Source organism: Thamnophis sirtalis, unplaced genomic scaffold (genome assembly GCF_051295495.1).
Source record: "Thamnophis sirtalis isolate CommonGarterSnake01/CBP01778 unplaced genomic scaffold, rThaSir2_p1.2 scaffold_12, whole genome shotgun sequence".
Taxonomy (NCBI): Eukaryota; Metazoa; Chordata; class Lepidosauria; order Squamata; family Natricidae; genus Thamnophis; species Thamnophis sirtalis.
In genome coordinates this window covers 22,853,017-22,877,068 of record NW_028261392.1, presented here as the reverse complement: position 1 = coordinate 22,877,068, position 24,052 = coordinate 22,853,017, and the positions used below count along the sequence as shown (strand labels likewise).

Here is a 24,052-nt window from a genome sequence, read left to right as displayed (position 1 = left end):
GTCACTTTTTGACAGGGCCGTTGTTATTTTTGAACAATCACTAAACAAACTGTTGTAAGACAGACACTAAACAACTGTTGTAAGTTGAAGACTGCCTGTACTGGGATGCTTTTAAAGATTGCAGGATTTGTACATTGAGGGGCCCTATTTTTATATATTTTTCTTCCGTGGGAAATCGGCTCATCTGTTCTACTTTAAAAAGCATTCGGTATTGTATGTGTCTAGAAGGGAATACTTTATCTAAACCTACTGTTAGTGTTGTGGCCTGCCAGCTGCCAGTGGAGCTGGCAGCAAACTCGGATGCGGAGGAGGTTGGGGAAGAACTTGGGTCAGTTCTGGAGTTTGGAGAAGGCTCTGATGGATGCTGTGTCGGAAGCAGAGATAAGTTGGGAGGAAGAACAGCTGGGGCCTGTTCCAGATGCGTATATGCGCAGAGCTGTTAGGAGAGGAGAACAACTGAGGACAAGGAGTCGACTCGGGAAGAAAAGCACACGTGGACACTGAGTGACCCCTCCGTGGCTGGGGAATAAATATAAGGAAAGGAGAGTGGTGGTTGTAGAAGACAACTGTTCAGATTTCAAAAGATTTGGCTCATCGTGTTTCGTGCCTCAGAGACTGCTTGCCAAAACTTAATTTGGAGCTTTGTGGTTGGAAGCTCCCAGCCTGGCAATTATCTCAAGGAACTGATAAGGTCTGCTACTGCAGTTAACTCCTTGAAGGACTATTGCCTGGACTTTTCGGTGTGTCAATGCCATTAATTCACAGGAGATAAATAAAGAGGGGGTTTTCGGGACAAGGAGTCTGCTAAGGCTGGGTCAGAACAGTTATTTACTTATGCACTTTAGAAGTACCTCATATTTTAAACTAGCTCTTCTATTCTATTTGTGATGGAACTGCTGCATTTTGTGGAACCTTATAGAAGTTGCTTTGTAGCTTATAGCTTAGATATATATTTACCTAGTGCAGGAGGACTTACACTAATTCACACCTTCATTACCACTCATTTAGACTACTGCACTGTATGCCAAGTTGGCGCTCTTTGAAGACTACATGAAAACTGCAATTGGCTGAGAACAGGTTGGCCACTGCACTCATTGTCACATGTTACTTGGATCCAACCTTGTCGGCTTTCAAAAGATATTAAAAACGGAACTCCTGTATTTAATATTTACTTTTAATCAATCTCAGGCATTTCTTTATCTTTTTTTTTAAATTCAGTTTTACTTTGAAGTGTTTTACTGCAGTTTCATCTTACTGGTTTGAGCTTTTATGATTTTATTTTGGTACTATTTTTAATTACACCCTGAAAGTTGTAATATTTTGCTATATTATATATCATGTAAGCCAGGGGGTCCCAAACCCCCAGGCTGTGGCCCACTACCGGGCCTCAGCCTGTTTGAAACTGGGCCCACTTTCACACAAGTGGAGCTTTGTGTGTGAGCACAAATGCCTGCCGTTTATGTGAGTGGAGCTTCGTGCGTTGGTGCAAGCACCCTCTGCTTGTGTGCAAAGCTCCATTTGTGCGGGTAGAGGGCACACGCCCCCTTTCACAAATATAGCTGTGCATGTGCACGTTCGCCTGTCACTCACATGCCCCCCTCTCCCCCCATGCCGGACTGGGCTATCAAGTTCGAAAGGTTGTGGACCGTTGCTTTGAAGTGGCAATATTTAGTGTGACCTCCCATTACACTTGAGCAATAGCAAATACCTATCTCCCATAAACCTAAATGGATGGGACCCTAAGTACTGTCATTGCTAATACCTGTATGTATCCTGCTATTTTATGCAAAAATGACTGCTATGCCAAAAGGTCTATAATACCAGGTTTTGTGCAAGACATGCATGAGCATCTCATACAGTGCAGTCGCATGTTTTATAAGTGTAATGCGCTGGAAACTTGCTAACGGGAGCCACTTCCAATCACATCATTCCAGTCAAAATGCCAAAGATGACGGAATTTGACAGATATAAAATCAGGTTTTTTGCATCAGCAAGGCCACTCTCAAAGGGCAATCAACCAACAAACTGGATACTGAAGATGTAATACTTAAGACTGAAAAAGACTGCCCAGTACTGACTGTCTTTGCTATTATGCCTTTGCAGAAAAGCTACGTTTGTTTTTCAACCTGCACTCTTCCTTCTGATACCTCCTAGGATCTCTGTTGTCATTAGGTAGGATGCTTTCTTACGCATAAAGTCATCTCTGGGGAATTAATTTGCTACACTGAATAATATTCTACAGAGAGTTTTGGGAGTCAGGAAACAAGCTTTTCAACCAATACTTCATCTAAAAACAAGAAATGGAGAAAAGCTCATTGGTTTGTGTTAGGCTCCTTTCTCCTTATTTTAGGGTTCTAATGCCTTTCCCATTTTACCCCTCAATATTCCAGAAGTCATTGAAATCACTAAGCCCCTTTCAGTTCTGGAAAATTACATTGCATCCTCAATTTAGTGAATCTTAGTGCAATCAATTTTGCATGAAGTAGATGGTATTCTCACTCTATTTATGTTACCATGATATAATTATATAATTTATGTAATTTATGTAATGTTGCTGCATAATTAAACAGTGGTCAAGAAGAAAGTGTGTGCTTCCTCCAACTGGTTTGTTAAAACTGCAATGAAAGTTTCGTGATCTTCGCAAAACCTCAGGTAGTCAGCATATTTTCTTCTACTTTTAAGTGACAAAGGCTTAAAAAGCAATGGAGCACATTAGTGTATTTTTCTGACTATAAGATGCACTTTTTTCCATCAAAAAAGAGGGTGAAAATCTGGGGCGTCTTATACACTGAATACAGTATTTTTGGCATCCCGAAACCCCGCCCCCTTCACCAAAATGGCCGTGCAGAGCCTTTAGGAGGCTTTTAGAATGCTCCTGGGTGCTGGGGAGGGCAGAAATGAGCCAAAAATGGGCCATTTTTTGCTTGATTTTGCCCCCCAGCCCTCAGGAGTACTCTATAAGCCTCCAAAAAGCTATGCATGCCCCTTTTATTGGACAAAAATGGAGCCATATTTGTGAAAAATAGGCCATTTTTTGCTCATTTTTGCTCACGCTGGCCAGCTGACTTCAGCTTTTTTTTTAGGCCATTTTTCGCCCTCCCCAGGCTCCAGAGGCTTTATAGGAGCCTGGGGAGGGCAAAAACAGCCTCTGCCACAGAGGCCCTCCAGAGGCTTCAGGAGATTCACTGAAGTCTCCGGAGTACAAAAAAACGGCCCTACGGGCAAACCGGAAATTCAGGAATGGATTTCCAGCTTGCTCATAGGGCTGGTTTAAGCCCTCTGGAGCATTCAGGGGCCTTCTGGAGGCTAAAAACAGCCCTACGGACAAACCAGTTTGCTTGTAGGGTCGTTTTTCGTCCTCCGGAGCCTTCAGGGAAGCCTCCTGAAGGTCCCTGAAGGCTCCGGAGGACTAAAACTGGCCCTAGGAGCAAACCGGAAGTCCATTCCCAAACTTCTGGTTTGCCCATAGGGCTGCTTTTTTGTGCTCTCGAGGCTTCAGGGAAGCTCCTGAAGCCTCTGGAGGGCCTTGTGGGGGGGGGGGAAAGCTGTTTTTGCCCTCCCAAGACTCCTATAAAGCCTCTGGAGCCTGGGGAGGGTGAAAAAGCAGGCCAAAAATGGGGGGGGGGAAAGCTCTGGTTAAGTGCGCATGTGCGCTGGGGTCACGCATTGCATTATGGGCGTAGCACACCCACGCATGACCCCACCTGCGCTCTCCCCGCTTTTGGCACACAAGCCAAAAATGGTTCGCCACCACTGCCTTATTCCATTTCCCTTCCATAATCAGCGAGATGTTGAAGAAAGCAACGCTTATTCGGGTGATGTTTTGTCTAAAAGGTGATCACTGGAGCCCATGGAGTTTTGTAATATTTTCGTTTATATAAAATACATATAACTTGAGTATATTGGAGGCAGTAAACTAGCAATTTCATGTATACAGATCTCCAGAGAAGACCCCCCCATCCAAAGTGTGTGAGCTTTCGCACCCTGAAACTGTTCTCTTGTCTCTTTGTTTTTTTGTAAAACATTGTTATTTGTAGTTTTGAGCCATTTTACACCTGGATCAGCTCATTCTGGCTAAAAAGAACAGAAGACACTTAAAGTGTTCATTCAGAAGATTTATAGAAGACTTCCCATAGAAATGGGGAAATATTAATACCAAATCTTGTCCTAGACTTTGGTCTTCTGTTGCTTTATCTTCAGATTTCTTGACGTACAAATCTGATAGTTCCTGATTTGTATTATCTGTGGTTTTGGAAAATGGGAACTGGGAAGGATATGACTTAAAGTAGCAAGCAGTGAGCATTTGAGTCAAAAAATATAGCTTCAAACCCATATATATAGTAATGTACGTGAAGGCACTTAACAGCTAGACCTTTAGAATGCTGAGTATAACTATATAAACTGAACATAGGAACTTCAATTTTTTTATTTGTGTTTTTATTAGTTTATCAAAAGATGAAATAGAGAAGTACAACAAAAATAGAAAATAAGGGAAAAAGAAGGAAGGAAAAGGGGGAGAGAGAAGAGTGTAGAGTAAAGGGGAAAAGAGAAAAAAAAAGCATTGATTTCCAACTCCTTTTGGTGCAGTAGAATAAGGTAAATATAAAAACTCCATGTTTTACTTCTACATATATGATAGTATATGCTATTTCTATCATAAAAAAGTCTGATCTAATCAGCAAAACCCAAAATCAAAGTTTCATTTTTTTTCATCTCAAGCACAAAGTCCAAAAGTGGTTTCCAAGTAGAAACAAAATTGTGTTCTTTTCTTTAATCAGAGCAGTCACTTTGTCCATCCCTGCTGACCCCTTCAATTTTTGTAGCCATTTGTCCATTGTGGATATCAAAGTATCCTTCCATTTTTGTGCATAAAGTATTCTTACTGTCATCAGCATATACATTATAGCATCAAAGTTTCATTTTTTTCCCCAGGTTCTTTATCCATTAAACCTAAAAGAAAATTCTCTGGTTTTATCTTTATATTCCCTTTAAGAATCTTTTGTGTTAAGATGTGAATCCTTCTCCAGTATTTCTTTGTTTTCTCACATGTCCATCACAAATGATAACAAATTCCTTCTTTACACTTACATTTCCAATATTCATTTCAAAAGCCTTTATACATTCTTGACGATTTGGACACCAAAAGTACATCATCTTAGAAAAGTTTTTTTTTTTAAAAAAAATATAATTTAATGTAAATTTTAGATCTTTCATCTGTGTATTTTCCCATTGTTTAAGCATTATATTATATCAAAAGTTTTTGTCCACTGAATCATACAATGCTTTACATACTCATTCTCCAAGTTTAGTTTCAATAACAATTTATAGACCTTAGCAATAATATGTTCATCACCACCACAGAGTAGGATTTCCAATTTATTTTTTACAAAATCAAATCCATACTTCTTTTTGTATAGTTTAAATCTTTCTTTCAACTGTAAATATGTACCAATGGCAAACACCTTCTGATTCCAACTCCTCTTTAGATTTGAGGACAGGGTCACCACAATTAAAATATATCATTTGATAAGTCCACCAGTCTGGCCTTGCCAGCATTTCTTTTCTAAAAATAGATTCCTGGGTAGACAGCCACACTTTCCATGACTTTATATTTATTCCAAACTCTTAGGATGGCACGCCTAACAAAGTAATTATTAAAATCAACATTTACTTTAACCTTACCATACTATAAATAGCCATGCCATCCAAATCTTAATTCTGACCTTTTAGCTCCAGTAACTTCTGATTTTGGAGAGTTACCCACTCTTTTAGCTAGACTGAACAATAGGCATCAGAATATAGGGATTCCTATCCCTATGACTAGTTATAGCAATAGCAGTAGACTTATATACCGCTTCATAGGCCTTTCAGGCCTCTCTAAGCGGTTTACAGAGAGTCAGCATATTGCCCCCAACAATCTGGGTCCTCATTTTACCCACCTCGGAAGGATGGAAGGCTGAGTCAACCCTGAGCCGGTGAGATTTGAACCGCTGACCTGCTGATCTAGCAGTAGCCTGCAGTGCTGCATTTAACCACTGCGCCACCTTGGCTCAGTGGTTATCAGTTATCAACAACATGATCTATCAAAATAGTGTGTTAGCCTTAAAGTCTTAATTCAAAAATAAGTAGGCTGTTCCTGAATTGCTCCCCCCCCCCATTAATAGCAATAGCAATAGCAATAGCAGATTTTTATATACCGCTTCATAGGGCTTTCAGCCCTCTCTAAGCGGTTTACAGAGTCAGCATATTGCCCCCAACAACAATCCGGGTCCTCATTTTACCCACTTCGGAAGGATGGAAGGCTGAGTCAACCCTGAGCCGGTGAGATTTGAACCGCTGAACTGCTGATCTAGCAGTCAGCTGAAGTGGCCTGTAGTACTGCACTCTACCCACTGCGCCACCTCGGCTCTAATACACAATTGCAAGGACAGTAAGACTTCCAGAATTTTTTCAGCCAATAGAGAGGATTTGAGAGGCATTGGTCTCTTTGTAGAATAGAATAGAATTCTTTATTGGCCAAGTGTGATTGTGCACACAAGGAATTTATCTTTGGTGCATATGCTCTCAGTGTACATAAAGAAAAATAAAATAGAATATATTCATCAAGTATCATAAGGTACAACACTTCGTGATTGTCATAGGTTATTAATAAGCAATCAAATTATACTAGGAAACACATAAAACAATATAAATTTTAAAGATACAAGCAACATGGTTATAGTCATAAGTGGGAAGAGATAGGTACTAGGAAGGAAGAGAAGAATAATAGTAATACAGTCTTAGTAGATAATACGACAGTGTTGTGGGAATTAGTTGTTTAGCAGAGTGATGGCATTCGGGAAAAAATGGTCCTTGTGTCTAGTTGTTCTGCTTTTTTTAATTTTAGTTGTTTTGGTTGTTCTGTATTATCCTGCATTAGAAATTTTAGAGGACATTTAGGTAGTTCACCTTTAGATTTAAGGTTTTTCTTCTTTGCTTTAGCGAAATATTTTGTATATTATTAATAGAATGATGTAATGTTTATCTGTTTACTGTTATATCAACAGGATAGTCTTCCTGCTAAATCTTGTATGCGATAATATTTCTGTCCAACAATGACCAAGTATTATGCTGCTCTTTATGTTAAGTTTAATTTTTGGGTTAAGGAAAATTAATTTACTGCATAACTTATCCTTAAGGACTCACCATTCAATGTGTGTGAAAATGAAATGCTTGTTTCTCTTATTCTGATTACAATAGATGTTTGTTCTAGTATTCTATGCCCTGCCTGTTGTGCCATGGAAATCACATTGTGGGAAATGTATTTTGAATTCATCATTTTCTACACATTTATTATAGTGTGATTAGCCTCCAAAGGTTTGTTTACATTATTCACAAGGTGTGGGATCGCACTATAGGAAAACGTCACTGAATACCACTTTAAATAATAGGACTGGAAGGGATCTTGGAGGTCTTCTAGTCCAACTCTCTGCTCAAGCCAGGAGACCTTATATCTGTTATGGCGAACCTATGGCATGTGTCATGCAAAGCTATCTCTGCGGGCACGTGAACTGTCGGCCAGGTCAGCTCCACTGTACATGCACATGCTCCTCCAACTGGCCAGTTGATTTTCAGGTCTTTGCTGGGAGACATGTGCGCATGTGCGGGGTTGGGGGGGTCACATGTGCATGCATGGGTGGTTGGGGGTTGCGTGTATATGCACTGGGGATGGGGGGATGCGGCACCCCCAACACCCCATTTTTGGTCTCAGGAGGCTTCAGTGAGGCCTGCTAGCACCAAAATGGGGGTCGCACGTGCATGGACTGGGGAGGGGGGCTGCGGGGGGGGGCATTGCATTGCGCTTTAGGCACCTGAGGAAAAAAAGGTTAGCCATCACTGCCTTATATCATCCTAGTCAAATGGTTGTCCAGTTCAGTTTTGAAAATCTCCAGTGATGGAGTCCCTACATCCCCAGGAGGGAAGTTATTCCATTGATTAATTGTTCTTCCTGACAGGAAATTTCTCCTTACTTCTAAGTTGAATCTCTTTTTAACAAGCTTCCACCCATCACCCTGCTTTCTGGTGCCTTAGAGAATAAGTCAGTCCTCTCCTCTTTGTGACAGCCCCTCAAGAACTAGAAGACAATTATCATGTCACCCCCAATCCTTCTCTTACATAGGCTAGACACACCTAGCTCCCTCAATCATTCATCATATGATTTAGCCTCCAGATATTTTATTATGTTTGGTCCTCTTCTCTGCACACTTTCCAGAGTCTCATCATCTTTTTTTGTATTGTGACCAGAACTGGATGGTGTATTCTAAGTGTGGTTTCACCAGTGCAGCGCAATACACTTCTATCACTTCTCATTGTCTTGATGCTGTCGCTCTGTTGATTCAGCACAGGACAACATTGGCTTTTTTTGCAGCTGTGGCACACCGGTGGCTCATACCTAAGTAGTGGTCCACTAGAACAGCTAGATCCTTTTCACAGTCGCTGCTGTTGAGCCAGATACCACCTATTCTATACCTTTGCATTTGGTTTTTCCTTTCTAAGTGCAGGGCCTTACGTTTTTCACCCAATATTCAAGTCTATCAAGATCCTTCTGAATCTTGATTCTAAAGTGTCAGCTGTTCTTCCCAGCTTGGTATCATCTGCTGATGAGTTTCTCTTACGTTTGCCCTAACTGGCAAAAATGTTTAAAAAGCTAAAAGAAATAGCTGAAAGTGAAAAAAAAAGCTGGCCATACCTACCCACCAAGCCATGCCCACAGAACCGGAGGGCGGGGGATTAGATTTCTCCACTGATTTAAATACTCTACATTTTAAAAGAGGATAACGCTTCTGATAATCAGGTCTAATGCATCTGAACTTGGTAGGTTTTTATCACGCCTCTAGGTTCTATCAAGACGAGAAAAACTGGTTTACTACAGAATGTCACTATTGGGTGACACTTCTGTTAAATCTTTAAAAAAAGCAAAGATCCCGAAGAGTGATTTGGTTCTCATGGTTAGCATGGAAAGCAAGGAGTGTGAGTGAGTACAAGTTGTTCCACTGTTTAAAGATCTTGCTATGCTTGTGATTCCCACACAATGCACCATAGCGTGGAGAAACACAAGCAGTTGTTCTGTCCTTAAAATGTTGCCAGCATTGTTGTACGAGAAAGGCACAGAGAGAAATTGACTCCTTTCTTTTATCTGAAGTCGATTCCCCCCAAATACTTTCCTCAGTTTCTGATGTAGCCTGTTTCCCTAGAGCAGATGATGATACAGGGAGTCCTCAACCTACAACAGTACATTTGGTGACCATTCAAAGTTACAATGGCACTGAAAGACGTGAGTTACAACTGTTTTGCACAGTTGCAAACTTTGCAGCCTCCCCATGATCATGTGATCAAAATTCAGACACTTTGCAACTGGTTCATATTTATGACTGTTACTATGTCCTCAAGTTACGTGATCTCCTTTTTGCGACCTTCTGACAAGAAATGCCAATGGGGAAGCCAGATTCACTTAACAACCGGGCTACCAACTTTTATCAACCGCAGCGGTCCACTTAACAACTGCGGCAAGAAAGGTTGTAAAATGGGGGCAAAGTTCACTTAACAAACATCTCGCTTAACCATGTAAATTTTACAACTGTGGTTGTAAGTCGAGGACTACCTGTATTTCTGAACAAATCCTTAGAACAGGAAAAGCTGTGGCAATGGGGTTTGACAGAGTATGGCATTGCAAAAGGAAGAACTGATCCAAGCATCCTGAGTTTTGGGGGATTCTTTGATAGAAAAGAAAGGTTACTTTTGTTGCAGATGGAAGAGCTGCAAAGGGTCAAAAGAATAGCTATTGTTAGCATGAAAAAAGGCAATACCATATTTTTCAGACTATAAGATGCACCTTTTTGTCTCCCCAAAGGGGGTGAAAATGGCTGTGCATCTTATAGACTGAATATTGCCAAAGCCCCGCCCACCCACCGGCCATATTTTGGCCTCTGCACACTCCATTTTCAGGCCTTTTGGAAAAAATGGCCTGGAAAAAGCCTTGAAAACGGCTCAAAAAAGCATCAAAAATGCCCCCCCCCCCAAAAGCCTCAAAAATGGGTAGGAAAAAGGCTGGAAAATGGCCAAAAAAGGCCTCCCAAAAAGGCTAAAAATGTGGCGCGCAGAGGCCAAAACTCTTTTTGTTTTCCTCTTCTAAATTTAGGTGCATCTTATAGTCAGGTGCGTTTCATCATCCAAAAATATGGTAATTCAGGGACTGAGAAAAGGAACTGGGCTTTGTTGTAGCTGCTTGGGGGAACCCATAGAGGGGAAAAGAGCTCTATTCCCCCCTCCCCCAAATCTTCTTGATCATTGCATCCTAATTCTGCCCCTGCCTCTTAGAATAGTAGCTGGATACTTTCATGGTCACTGTCTTCTGTGGAGTCCCTTCCTCTTAATCCTGGCATTTGAATGAGAATAACAATCTGGTTTGTTTTCTAGCAATTACTAAAGAAAAAAACATGTAAAAGAAATATATTGTCCTAAGACCACCTCTTCACCATAAAACATGCAAAGTAGACTTAGTAAACCTTTCTTCCTTGAGGTAAATCAATCTTGCAAGGTAGACCCAATTAAATGCTATTAAAAAGGAGAATCAAATGATAGAAAAATATCTTTAGCATTAAGTAGAATAATCTATATTATTCTATTTCATGTAGAATGATATACATTGGAAAAGAGAATTTACAGTGCTCCTCTCATCCAAAGAGTTGTTACCAAGTGTAAATGATACAATCACCGCTAGCTCTGCAGAAGTTGGGTTCATATGCAACACAAAAGTAAATTCAGTAAATCGTAGCTATCTAGATTCACACAGCAGTCTAGACATAAACCACAGTTTATGGACCAAAAAGGCAGATTCACATAATGTAACTCAGTACGACATATCATGGTCTCCTTTTTCACTATTACTCAATTTTGAACCTTAGTTTTGATCCTGATTTTTGGAGTTTTTGTCGCCTTACATTGACACATAAGGTGATTATTGAATCTTGGAAATTTTTTGGGAGTAGTATATTTAATTTTTGGAAAAGGAAATATTAAAAAAAGATGAAATATACCTAAGTTGGGAAAATGCTGGGACTAAATACTATTCAGTGTATGAATGTGGTATTTGAATAATTTGTTTCTGCTTTTAGGCGCTTCGTCTGAGTAATACAGCCATGTCAAAAACTACAACTGGTCAGATTGTAAATCTTTTATCAAATGATGTGAATAAATTTGATCAGGTAAGCCATATGGGAGACATACATTTTGAATGATGTAGCTTAAGAGTGATCTTAAGTAGTGGCCCTTTCTTTTTATTCATAGCAAAATAGAACGAAAGTTCTTGGGTTTGCTTGTATGTGTATGCAATGGATAAAACCCTTTTTAAAGGCTATATAGAATCCTTTGTAGGATGCATCTTATATTGAGGTGAAGTGTGATTTCCAAACAGATGTCTTTTTAGAGTTGATGATTGTGATAAGAAGAATAACTTATACAGTAATCTCTAATCTTAAAGAGGACTTTGTTCTTTTTCCTCTCTTTCCCTTTTTTGGGGTCCTGTCAGAGGTCGTATTCAGCAAGTTCTGGCCAGTTCTGGAGAACCGGTAGTGGAAAATTTGAGTAGTTCGGAGAATCAGTAAATACCATCTCTGGCTGGCCCCGCCCCCATCTATTCTCTGTCTCCCGAGTCCCAGGTGATTGGGAAGGAATGGGGATTTTGCAGTAACCTTCCCCTGGAGTGTGGTGGGAATGGAGATTTTACAGTATCCTTCCCTTGCCACGCCCACCAAGCCATGCCCACAGAACAGGTAGTAAAAATTTTTTGAATCCCACCACTGGGTGCAATAGAAGGTTTAATTTTATTAATTTTACTTTTATTCATTTATATCCCACCTTTATTATTTTCACAAATAACTCAAGGTGGCAAACATATCCAACACACCTTGCTTTATTTATTTTTTCCACAACAACCCTGTGAAGTGGGTTGGGCCAAGTGAGAGTGACTGGCCCAAGGTCACTCAGCTGGCTTTCAAGTCGCATTAAAAGGGGACTGGAATTTGTGGTCTCCCACTTTCTAGGCTGGTGGCTTAACCTATAGACTAAACTGGCTCGTGTTGGCTTTTAAAAACTGCCAAAGGTATCTATAAATTCATTCAGGGATAGTACAATGGCAGAACAATAAAGCTCCTTCAAATACAATGGCAGAACAATAAATCTCCTTCAAACTCCTTGTGAGTTAAGAGATTGACTCGTCTATGTAAGATTTCTAAACAATATTAGAAAGCTGATTTACCATACCCTTCTTTTGGTGTAGTTTTTAAGCATCCTAGTGTTGGCTATAGTTTTGATACGAATGAAGGCAAATATGTATGTCCCAAGATAATGATGTGAGATTGAATCTGAGTCAGTCACCAGAACCAGAGATTTGCTGGAGCCCATCTTCAGGGAATTTGTCTCTACTAAAATATGTACTTTGGATTGTTCTGTGAGTTGTGTTTAGGAAGACACCACATAAACAAACTCACAGAACAGCCCAAAGCACGTATTACAGTAGAGAGAAATTCCCTTGAAATTGGACTCCAGCATGAGTCCAAAATCTTAGAAGACTAAATCTCTAATCCCGGTGATTGACCCATATAGCAATAGCAATAGCAATAGCAGTTAGACTTATATACCGCTTCATAGGGCTTTCAGCCCTCTCTAAGCGGTTTACAGAGTCAGCATATTGCCCCCAACAATCCGGGTCCTCATTTTACCCACCTCGGAAGGATGGAAGGCTGAGTCAACCTTGAGCCGGTGAGATTTGAACAGATGAACTGCAGAACTGCAGTCAGCTGAAGTAGCCTGCAGTGCTGCACTCCAACCACTGCGCCACCTCGGCTCTCTTGAATTTTACCCAAATTCAATCTTGCATAGTTCTGATATTTTGTGGTAGCCAAGAAAGTGTGAACCAGGTGTGACTATGCTTAGTTTTTTTTAAAAAGATCATTCAAGGTCAGCTAAGTGCAAAGTTCATTATTTTACCTTGGGCAGGTCACTTGGATTAGCCCTGCCTGTAGATGATTTCATATAGGTTAAAAGTAAGTATGCTGGTTTCACGAGATATGGGTTAGAACGCTCACAAACCAGACAGCATTAAACTTGTGTCATGTGAAGGTTTTCTTAAATGTCCTGGAGAAATGTTACAGTAAAACATGGACACTAAAGATACAGGAGTGTTTTGGCTCATGAAGCCTCAGATGTGGAGATGATCAGAGATGACAAATGCCAGGGTAAAAAGAAGCTGCCGTATTTTTTGGACTATAAGACGCACCTTTTCCCTCAAAAAAGAGGGTGAAAATGTGGGTGCATCTTATACACTGAATACAGCATTTTTTGCCTCCCGAAACCCCACCCCTTCACCAAAATGGCCGTGCATAGCCTTTCGGAGGCTTCCAGAGTGCTCCTGGGGGCTAGGGAGGGCAGAAATGAGCAAAAAATGGGCCATTTTTTTGCTCGTGTTTGCCCCCTCAGCCCCCAGGAGCACTCTATAAGCCTCATAAAGGCTATGCATGCCCTTTTTTTGACAAAAATGGGCCTGTTTTAGTAAAAAATGGGCTGTTTTTGGGAGGTCTGCAGAGTGCAAAACCTTTTTTTTAAATTTTCCTCTTCAAAATTTTGGTGCGTCTTATACTCCAGTGCGTCTTATACTCCAAAAATATGGTATATCTCAGATGGTGCAAGCAGTTGCTGAGGCCTCGAGATCCCATATTAGTAAGGAGCAATTCCAGCGCATCTCAAGTAACATGCAGAATTCCCAAAGTATTTAGGGAAAACAACAACTTTTTAAACATATAACCTAACATGTCCAGACATAGATTTTTTGTGGGTCCCACAAGACTTTCCTCCAGGCACACAAGAAATGTGTGGACTAAACTGATAGCTATCATGATTTTTTTTTTTTTACTTTCAGTTCATTTTGTGAGTCATGTGAATTTCTTTTTTGCCTAGGTGACTATTTTCTTGCATTTCTTATGGGCTGGACCCGTTCAGGCAATAGCTGTGACTGTCCTTCTGTGGCTTGAGATTGGCCCGTCCTGTCTTGCAGGAATGGTGGTGCTGTTTATTCTTCTTCCCTTTCAAACCTGCATTGGCAGGCTCTTCTCAGCTCTAAGGTAAGAGTGATTGGGGTCCTGTCCCTTCACAGTGATAAAAAAAACTCTTGCCACTCAGCATGGTTAGTTTTTCTAGTCTGTGTTTTTTTTAAAGGTTATATACTTTGAAACTAAAGATTCAAACATGAGTGTCTGCTAAATCTGGCACTGGTGGAACAGAGATTTTCTTTAAATTTCATCTTTATTATACATTCAAAGATATACACAAGACCCAACTTATGTTTTTCTTCACAAGGCAAACTATAAAGTAGAATTTTTAAAAAGTTACAGAAGGTGTGAAAAGGAGCATAGAAAGGGGCAGAATTCATGACTTGTAAGTTTTGATTACATTTATTAATTAGTTGTAGGATCCAATCTGGGTTGGTCACTGGGACCAGAGGTTTTGTCTTCCAAGCTTTTGGACTCGTGCTAGAGTCCATCTTCAGGGAACTTCTCTCTAGAAGAGTGTATGCTATTCCGGAATGGTATTTATATAGTACCTGTTGTATGTGGCTTTTTAGATGTTGATTGGGGTGTGTTGATGGCTGGCTTTCGAGACGCATGTCGGGGGCGCCTGTGGTAGCCCGAGCACTCGGCCAGAGAAAACAGACTCCCGAGCTCCGTTTTTGCTGGCAGAGTGTGGTAGGAGGTCGCCGTAGCTGAAAACAGAGCTCGGGAGTCTGTTTTTGGTGGCAAAGCAGTCGGGCTACCACAGGAGCCCCCGACATGAGTGACGGCAAGCTGTCCATGCCCCCCGGCTCCCCCGAGGTCAAACACAACCCTGATGTGGCCCTCAATGAAATCGAGTTTTGACACCCCTGCTCTAAACTAACCTCTAAAGATACCACCATATTTTTCGGAGTATAAGACGCACCAGAGTATAAGACGCACCAAGGTTTTGAAGAGGCAAATTTCAAAAAAAAAGTTTTGCACTCTGCAAACCTCCCAAAAGCGGCCTGTTGTTTGCGAAAGCGGGCCCATTTTTTTTCCAAAAAAAAAGGGCATGAATAGCCTTTAGGAGGCTTGTAGAGTATTCCTGGGGGGGGGGGGGATGAACAAAGAATGGCCCATTTTTTGTTAAAAAAAGGGCATCAGAAAGCTTATAGTATGTTCCTGGGGGCGGGGGGGGGGGTAGAAGTGAGTAAAAAGTGGCCCGTTTTTTGCTCATTTCTGCCCTCCCCAGCCCCCAGGAACTCTATGAAAGCCTCCTCCAAGCTATGCACAGCCATTTTGGTGAAGGGGCAGGGTTTCAGGAGACAAAAAATGCTGTATTCAGTGTATAATACGCACTCAGATTTTTACCCTATTTTTTGAGGGAAAAAGGTGCCTCTTATACTCAGAAAAATACGGTATATGTTAATGCTCAGCCAGATTTCTGGAAAAATGGTAGATACGGTGAGATGTAGAACCTCAGACATGAAGAAGAAAATCTAGAAATGAGAGGAACACAGAACACATAGAAGACAGGGATAATATAAGTAGTCCTGTATTAGAATGATAACAATTCATTCTGTGATCATTCAAAGTTGCAAAGGCCCCGGAAAAAGGGACTTCTGTCCGTTTTTCATACAACTGTTGTCGCTTCTCTATGGTCATATGATCAAAATTTCAGTGCTTGGCAACTGGCATGTATTTATGACGGTTGGAAGGTCACGTGATTACCTTTTGTGACTTTCTGACAAGCAAAATCAACTGGGAAGCCAGATTGACAGCCATGTTCCTAACTTAACAACGGCAGTGCTTCATTTAACAACTGTGGCAAGAAAGGTTGTAAAACATGGCAAAAGTCACTCAACAATTGCCTCACTTAGCAAAAGAAATTTTGTGCTCAATTGTGGCGGTAAGTCAAGGATTGCCTGAATTTGAACTGAAGGTGGAAAATATTTCTCAGTTTTTTCCCCCTACAAAATAGGTTCTTGGGTCTTTCTGAGCTACTTTATACTTGTAATTGTAGATAATATACAATTATATTCCATAATCGCAAATTTTCACATTAGAAATGTAGACCTGGGTCTAGCAGTTACTTCTGCAAGTATTTCAAGGTTGAGGTTTGTGTTACTGAGGTCAGCTAAGCTTTGGAATGTTTCAGTTCTATAGCAAAACAGCAAGGATGTTTTGAGAAAGTGGAGACTTCATGTTTTTAAAGATAACAGATTCTACGGTGCCCTGGTTGAATCTCCATCCTTTTAGGGCATGTTCTTTATGATAGTTAATTTTCCATTTCATTTAGTTATGCAATTTTAAGATGTATAACATGTTTTCATTTCAGTAGTTTCAAACTGTTAGGACAGTGTTTCTCAACCTTGGCAACTTAAAGTCGCCAAGGTTGAGAAACACTGTGTTAGGATTATTACTGCATGAAATAATTTTATTAATATTTACAGCATTTTGCCAAATTGTTCAGGATACTATGCTGTCTTATGGATGTTATCCGGCACAATCCTTGCATTTTAAGCTGGAAAATAAGACTTTTCACCTTTGCACTCTTTATCATTTTTAGCAATCTCCTTTATTGGTAATCATAGTAAATATAACAAGAAAGCAAACAAGGCAATCAATATATCTACATTTATGTTTTTGGCTAGATGACTGCATAAAAATATTTAGTATTAAGCCTGAGATCTGGCAAATATTCATGAATAGAATTCCAGCACTGTGAAATATTAAACTTGGTCTTCTGTTTATCTATCAAAGGACATTTCTCAATAATCCATGACCTTCCGCACTGCAGCTAATTGATTGCTTTGTTGTTAGTCATCAAAAGACAAAACATAGAATCGTAGAACTATGGGGCTAGAATGGACCTTGGAGCCTAACCCTCTGTCCAAGGCAGGAATCCTTATACCATCCTGGACAAATGGATGTCCAATCTTTAGAGCAGAGTTCATAAGTTTGGACTCTGCTCTAACAGCATCCTTGAAAGTATATCTACTTTTAACTCCATCTATGGACTTATCTATTATCTTACCCTTATGAGCCACGGTGGTGCAGTGGTTAGAGTGCAGTACTGCAAGCTACTTCTTCTGCTGCTGCCTGCAATTTGGCAGTTCAAATCTCACCAAGCTCAAGGTTGACTCAGCCTTCCGTCCTCCCGAGGTGGGTAAAATGAGGACTCAAATTTGTTGGGGTCAATATGCTGACTCTGTAAACTGCTTAAAGAGGGCTGTAAAGCATTGCAAAGCACTGTATAAGTGCTATTGCTATTGCTATTTGTTCTGTCCCAAGCCTCTACAATATATACAGACACAGACTTGGCTGACTGCCACAACTAAGGAGGGAGATAAGCAACCCTTGGCTGGGAACTCAGAAAGCTGTCTCTATGAAACAAGGCTTGAACTCTCCCAATATTTCTCTATGACTGGATCAGTAAATTGTTGTTTCCTGCAAAATTCCCCTCCCATTGTCCCACCTATAAGCACTCCAGGCGGGGCCAATCAATAGCCACCTGTTCCTATTTCCTTCTGTGACTCTTTTTCCAAAGCTGCTCCCTCCTCCTTGCAGCCCTATAGGCACGTATGTCAGGGACAGTCTCCCTCTGTTCTTCCTCACTGCTCCCTGACTCAGATGCCACCTGGTGGCCAACAGGCCTCTCTAGTCCCTGCTCTGACTCCGAACACTCCCCAAAGTCTTCCTCAGCCTCCAGTGCAGTCCCATAGTGTTCAGAGCCAAGGTGGCGCAGTGGTTAAAAGCAGCACTGCAGGCTACTGCTAGATCAGCAGGTCAGCGGTTCAAATCTCACCGGCTCAGGGTTGACTCAGCCTTCCATCCTTCCGAGGTGGGTAAAATGAGGACCCAGATTGTTGGGGGCAATATGCTGACTCTCTGTAAACCGCTTAGAGAGGCCTGAAAGGCCTATGAAGCGGTATATAAGTCTACTGCTATTGCTATTGCTATTGCTATTCATCGCTGTCAGATTCCACCAACAGCTCAGCTGGCTGCTGTTGGGCCACAACATTATCAATCGGTTAATATACAAATTCCATAAATTCCAAATTATGTCTTATTCCATTAATCGTTTCTGGTTGTTATTGCAGTTTGTTACCTGACTGTAATTCCTTGTTGCTATTATTAGTCTCTCATTAACTTTAAGGAGGATAGATGGTTAACAAGTACCGTATTTTTCGGAGTATAAGACACAGCCTTTTCCCTCAAAAAAGAGGGTGAAAATCTGGATGCATCTTATACATTGAATATAGCATTTTTTGCCTCCTGAAATCCCGCCCCCTTCACCAAAATGGCTGTGCATAGCTTATAGGAGGCTTTCAGAGAGCTCCTGGGGACTGGGAAGGGCAGAAATGAGGCCAGTTTTTGCAAAAAATGTGTCATTTTTGCTCATTTTTGGCCCCACCCTCCAAAGCACTCTACAAGCCTCCTAAAAGCAATTAATGCCCCCCCCTTTTTAAAAAAGGGCCTGTTTTCATGAAAAACAGGCTGTTTTTAGGAGGTCTGCAGAATGCAAAACCTTTTTTTAATTTGCCTCTTCAAAATCTTGGTGCGTCTTATACTCTGGTGCATCTTGTACTCCGAAAAATATGGTGGTCATCTTTGTCCATTGGTTGCTCACTTTCTCAGCTTTACTCCTGAGAATAGGCAAGAAGCAATAGATTCTCTTAGCTGTGTCTATTTCTATACCTATACACCTTCTACTAATGTATACTCCCATAGATGTCTACGGGATTATTATATAAGCATTGGTCAGTCCCAATTCTTGCTTATGTATATCTTCAGTTCTTTAAAGCAGTATGTCTATTAATGTTACGTGAAATAATTCACTAGACTTAGATATGTTTTTTTTTTCATAAGCACAAGGGTGGGATTCAGCCGGTTCGGACTGGTTCTGTCAAATCGGATGCTAATTTTGCATCTGGTTTGCTGAACCGGTAGTTGGAAGGGATGGCTGGCTCTTCCTCACCCACTCCTTCCCTCCCTGGAGTCTTCACGCATTCATCAAGGCAGGTAAGTGCAGGGCCCACACGAGTCTCTGGGAGGGTGAGAAAAAGGTGTCCAGGAAGTTCCGGAAGTCCGGAAATGGGCCTGTTTCCAGCCTCTGGAGAGCCTCCAGAGCCCGGGAGAGCCCGTTTTTGCCTTCTCATAGGCTTGAGGAAAGCCTCCAGAGCTTGGGGAAGGCAAAAAACAGGCCTCCTGGAAGTTCTGGGAATTCAGCAATGGGCTTGTTTCCGGCCTCTGTAGCCCATGGGAGGCCGTTTTCAACCTCCCGGAGGCTCGAAAAAAGCCTCCAGAGCCTGGGGAGGGCAAATCGCGCCCCCTGCCGTGGTGCAGGAGGCAAGGTAGGCCACACTCCCATGGCCACACCTACTCAGCAAACAGGCAGAGAACTGGTTGCTAAACATTTTCAATCCCACCCCTGCATAAGCATCTTAAGTTCATTCACACACGGGTTTTCAGTTTTGTTCACTACATCTTTATTCTCTGATTGCGTATTCCTTGACTTTTATTTGGGGGTGGGTGGGGAGAATGCTTTTTCATTGTTGAATGTAGCACAGACATTCTCACATTAGATAAAAGAAAATGTCTGAACAATAGCCTTTATGAATTTAGAATTAGAGGTGTGTGTGTGTTTTTAAAGTCTATAGCTTCCTGTTTCTATTTCAGGAGCAGGACTGCAGCTTTTACAGATGCAAGGATCAGGACTATGAATGAGGTTATAACTGGAATGCGGATCATAAAGATGTATGCCTGGGAAAAGTCATTTGCTGAACTTGTGAGCAACATGAGAAGGTGATTTTATACCTCGCAGAAATTCTATACCTATGTTGTTTTTTTAATTGATTTTAAACTAGAGGCTGGTTTTTTGAATTGCAGGATTTTTTGAGTCACCACAAAAGAATCTGAGAATGTTATGGGGGTAAAGAAAACCAGTTTTCCCCTTGTTCATACAGCATCTCTTCCTGTAATAAGTCAGGCTTATAATTTAGCATAGCAATGAACTGAAATATATCACAATTTTTCAAAATCTAAAACATTAAATCAAATGCTATGTTGCTTCCATGTCTACTTCCCTGAAAATTTAAAAATACATATTAAAAATTATGTATTTTTCTTAGATTCCCATCTTGCCTTTGCCATAGGACAGGAATTCCTAGACTTTTGCATGTCTGATATGTTAGAAACCACGGGTCTCCTCATCCAAGTGCGCATTAAATTCATGCCGTTTTCTGGTTGAGAAAAAAATATATACATTGGACAGTAATCTTACCAGCCGTTTGCTTATAATCTGCCAATCAGTTTATCCAACCCTGATCTTCCTGCACATACCTGTAGATTTTTCCACCACATAGCTGCAGTTTGGTCTAGTGGTTAAGGCAATAGGCTAAAAATCGGGTAAGGCAGAATTCCACTCCTGCCTTAGGCATGAAATCCAGCTAGGTGATTTTGGGGCAGTGACTGGGTCTCAGCCCTACGCATCTCACTGGAGTGTTGTTGTGGGGAAAACAGGAGGCAGGAGTATTAGGTATGTTCACTGATATGTGTTATTTATAAAAAATACAGGTAGTCCTCAACTTACAACAGTTCATTTAGTGACCATTTGAACAGTGGTGAAATTCCAAATTTTTTATTACTGGTTCTGTGGGCATGGCTTGGGGGCATGGCAGGGGAAGGATACTGCAACATCTCCATTCCCACTCCATTCCAGGGGAAGGATATTGCAAAATCCCCATTCCCTCCCTACTCCTGTGGGAAGGATATTGCAAAATCCCCATTCCCTCCCTACTCCTGTGGGAAGGATATTGCAAAATCCCCATTCCCTCCCTACTCCTGTGGGAAGGATATTGCAAAATCCCCAGTCCCTCCCCACTCCCGGGGGAAGGATACTGCAAAATTCCCATTCCCACTCCACTCCTAGGAGAAGGATACTGCAAAATCCCCATTCCCACTCCATTCCTGGGGGAAGGATACTGCAAAATCCCCATTCCCTCCCTACTCCTGTGGGAAGGATATTGCAAAATCCCCATTCCCTCCCCACTCTTGAGGGAAGGATACTGCAAAATCCCCATTCCCTCCCCACTCCTGGGGGAAGGATACTGCAAAATCCCCATTCCCACTCCATTCCTGGGGGAAGGATACTGCAAAATCCCCATTCCCACTCCATTCCTGGGGGAAGGATACTGCAAAATCCCCATTCCCACTCCACTCTTGGGGGAAGGATACTGCAAAATCCCCATTCCCACTCCATTCCTGGGGGAAGGATACTGCAAAATCCCCATTCCCTCCCCACTCCTGGGGGAAGGATACTGCAAAATCCCCATTCCCACTCCATTCCTGGGGGAAGGATACTGCAAAATCCCCATTCCCTCCCCACTCCTGGGGGAAGGATACTGCAAAATCCCCATTCCCACTCCATTCCTGGGGAAAGGATACTGCAAAATCCCCATTCCCACTCCACTCCTGGGGGAAGGATACAGCTGCTTGGGGAAGGTCGTGCAGGCATCACACACTGTGCACATGTGCACAATTGGCCCGGTTGCTTCAAAAACAGGTAAAGAATACGGGTGGGCAGTTGGGCCAAACGAGCCACCGTACTGGTACTGTTGCTGCTGCTCCAGGCTAATACTGCTACGGCCATACTGGGCTGTTCTGCCTGGAACCCATCGCTGCATGTAGGGCTTTAAAAGTGATAACAGGCACCTTGAATAGCAGCAATAGAATGCACTGAAGTAATCCAAACAGGATGTTGCTGTGCTTCTATAGCTGAGATGGAGTTGAACCTGGCTGCTTAAGGCATTGTAGAGTCGATAATGTGGTATATACGCAGTGGTGGGATTCAAATAATGTAACAACCGATTCTCTGCCCTAATGACCAGGTGGGTAGGCTGGGCTTGGTGCTCATGTGACTGGGTGGGCGTGGACGACTCAACGTCACTCACGTCGATGGGCGCTTTGCCTTAGCTGTTACAATGTAATAAGGGTTAACTGGAGAGGCAGTTTCTGTAAGCAGGACAATAAAGATTAGGCTAGAAACAACCCCAGAATGTTTCCTTCCTGCCTTCCTTACAGGATTAGCCCTGTACAGTGGAAAAAGCTCAAAATGAGATTTCTTCCAACAACCGGTTCTCCAAACTGCTTAGAAAATTAACAACCGGTTCTCCCGAACACCATGCAAACTGGTTGAATCCCACCACTGCTACTATTGTTTTGATAGTTTATTGCTAATGCTGAATTGATTTTCTTTAATATTGTGTGCTTTATTGTTATTTAAACATTCTAGATGTGCTTGGTTGAAGTGGCTTAAAAATACATACATACATAATGTGTTTTATCAAAATTATTAAAATTTCAATTTCAGAAAGGAGATTTCGGTGGTTCTTAAGAGTTCTTACCTTCGGGGAATGAACTTGGCATCCTTCTTCATTGCCAGCAAAATCACAGTGTTTATGACATTCATGACCTACGTGTTGCTGGGCAATCGGATTTCAGCGAGCCGGGTGTTTGTCGCTGTCTGTCTGTATGGTGCAGTGAGGCTGACTGTCACTCTATTCTTCCCAGCGGCCATTGAGAAAGTATCTGAAACGTTGGTCAGCATTAGACGAATCAAGGTGATTATCCAAAGGGGACATTCAGTGGAATTTAGTTGCAGCATTAGAAATAATTAACAAGTTGCTAGCTCATGCTTTTCCTTTCAGGCAGCCCCTGTGTCTTTTATAGCTAGAGAAAGAGAATGCATAAATATTTGCCTTATGTAATTCCCTTAGGGTAATTCTTAATTGTTGCGGATGATTAACTGCTTATACGTAGGCTGAATTTATGGTGCTTTTTATTGACTAAGGATGTTCAACTGAATGAGCATGAATGATTTTCAAGGTAATGGGAATGATTGTGGATTAGAGACAAGAATAGCGGTACAGTTTTATCAGATAATTTGAAATACATGGAAAATACAGAAAAAACTCCTACAGAATAATATAGAATAAAAAATATACAATAATAGTGCAATACTTTTTTAGTCAATCTTGATCAATAACAGCAAATATATTCCATTGCCAGGATCTCTCTCACTCCCATTATTTGGCTATGTAATGGAATTTAGGAACAATTCCATTAAATATCTTGACCAAGACATTGTATTGTGTTTCCCTGAAAATAAGACAGGGTCTTATTTTCTTTTGACCCCCGAAATAAACACTTGGCCTTATTTTCGGGGAGGTCTTATTATTTTTGAGGTGCTGGAGGCGGCAAGCGTGGTCACCTCATGGCTGCTGCTGTGTTACAATATTTTTGAGGAGGGATTATTTTCAGGGGAGGGATTATTTTAGCTCATGCACTCAAAAGCCCAATTGGGCTTATTATCCGGGGAGGTCTTACTTTTGGGAAAACAGGGTAGTAACCTGCTAAATAATAATGATAGACTTTGTTCAACCCATGAACTGCACATTTAGCACCTCTGCAAAATTAACAAAAGAACCAGATGTTTGACAAAGGAGGTTGGAAAATGAATGCCAGGGCTACCAGAGGAAGAAAAGGTTTTGTTTTTGAGAATTTCATTGTATCAGGCATTATGAGACCATTATAATACTCCTAACCTTAATGGCTTAGTAATCTTTATTGTCATTGTACAAAATAAATACAACGAAATTGGTTAGAATAGAACTTAGAATAGAAGTTATAGAATAACATAATTGAAAGGGGCCTTGGAGGTCTTCCAGTCCCCCCCTTGCTTGAATTGGAGACCCTATATCATTCTAGATAAATGTCTGTCCAATGTCTTCTTGAAAACCTCCAGTGATGGAGCACCCATAACTTCTGGTGGCAAGTCTTTTCATTGATTAATTGATTTCACTATCAGGAAGTTCTAGGTTGGATCTCTCTTCAACAATTTTGAGTATTGAGTATTGAGTAATTTATTTATATGCCGCCCTTTTCCCTGGGGGGACTCAGGGCGGCTTACAACTCGAAAAGGG

General features: G+C 41.3%; 1 protein-coding gene across 1 annotated transcript in view; it reads left to right on the top strand.

Moving 5' to 3' along the window:
* Nucleotides 1–24,052, top strand: part of ABCC4 (ATP binding cassette subfamily C member 4 (PEL blood group)) — a 199,853-nt gene that overhangs the window by 27,172 nt on the left and 148,629 nt on the right. Inside the window, exons 5-8 of the mRNA XM_087726242.1 lie at nt 11,154–11,243; nt 13,993–14,156; nt 19,749–19,874; nt 22,441–22,690. Of these exons, the coding sequence (XP_087582368.1) occupies nt 11,154–11,243; nt 13,993–14,156; nt 19,749–19,874; nt 22,441–22,690 (630 nt within the window). The remainder of the gene's footprint in view (nt 1–11,153; nt 11,244–13,992; nt 14,157–19,748; nt 19,875–22,440; nt 22,691–24,052) is intronic.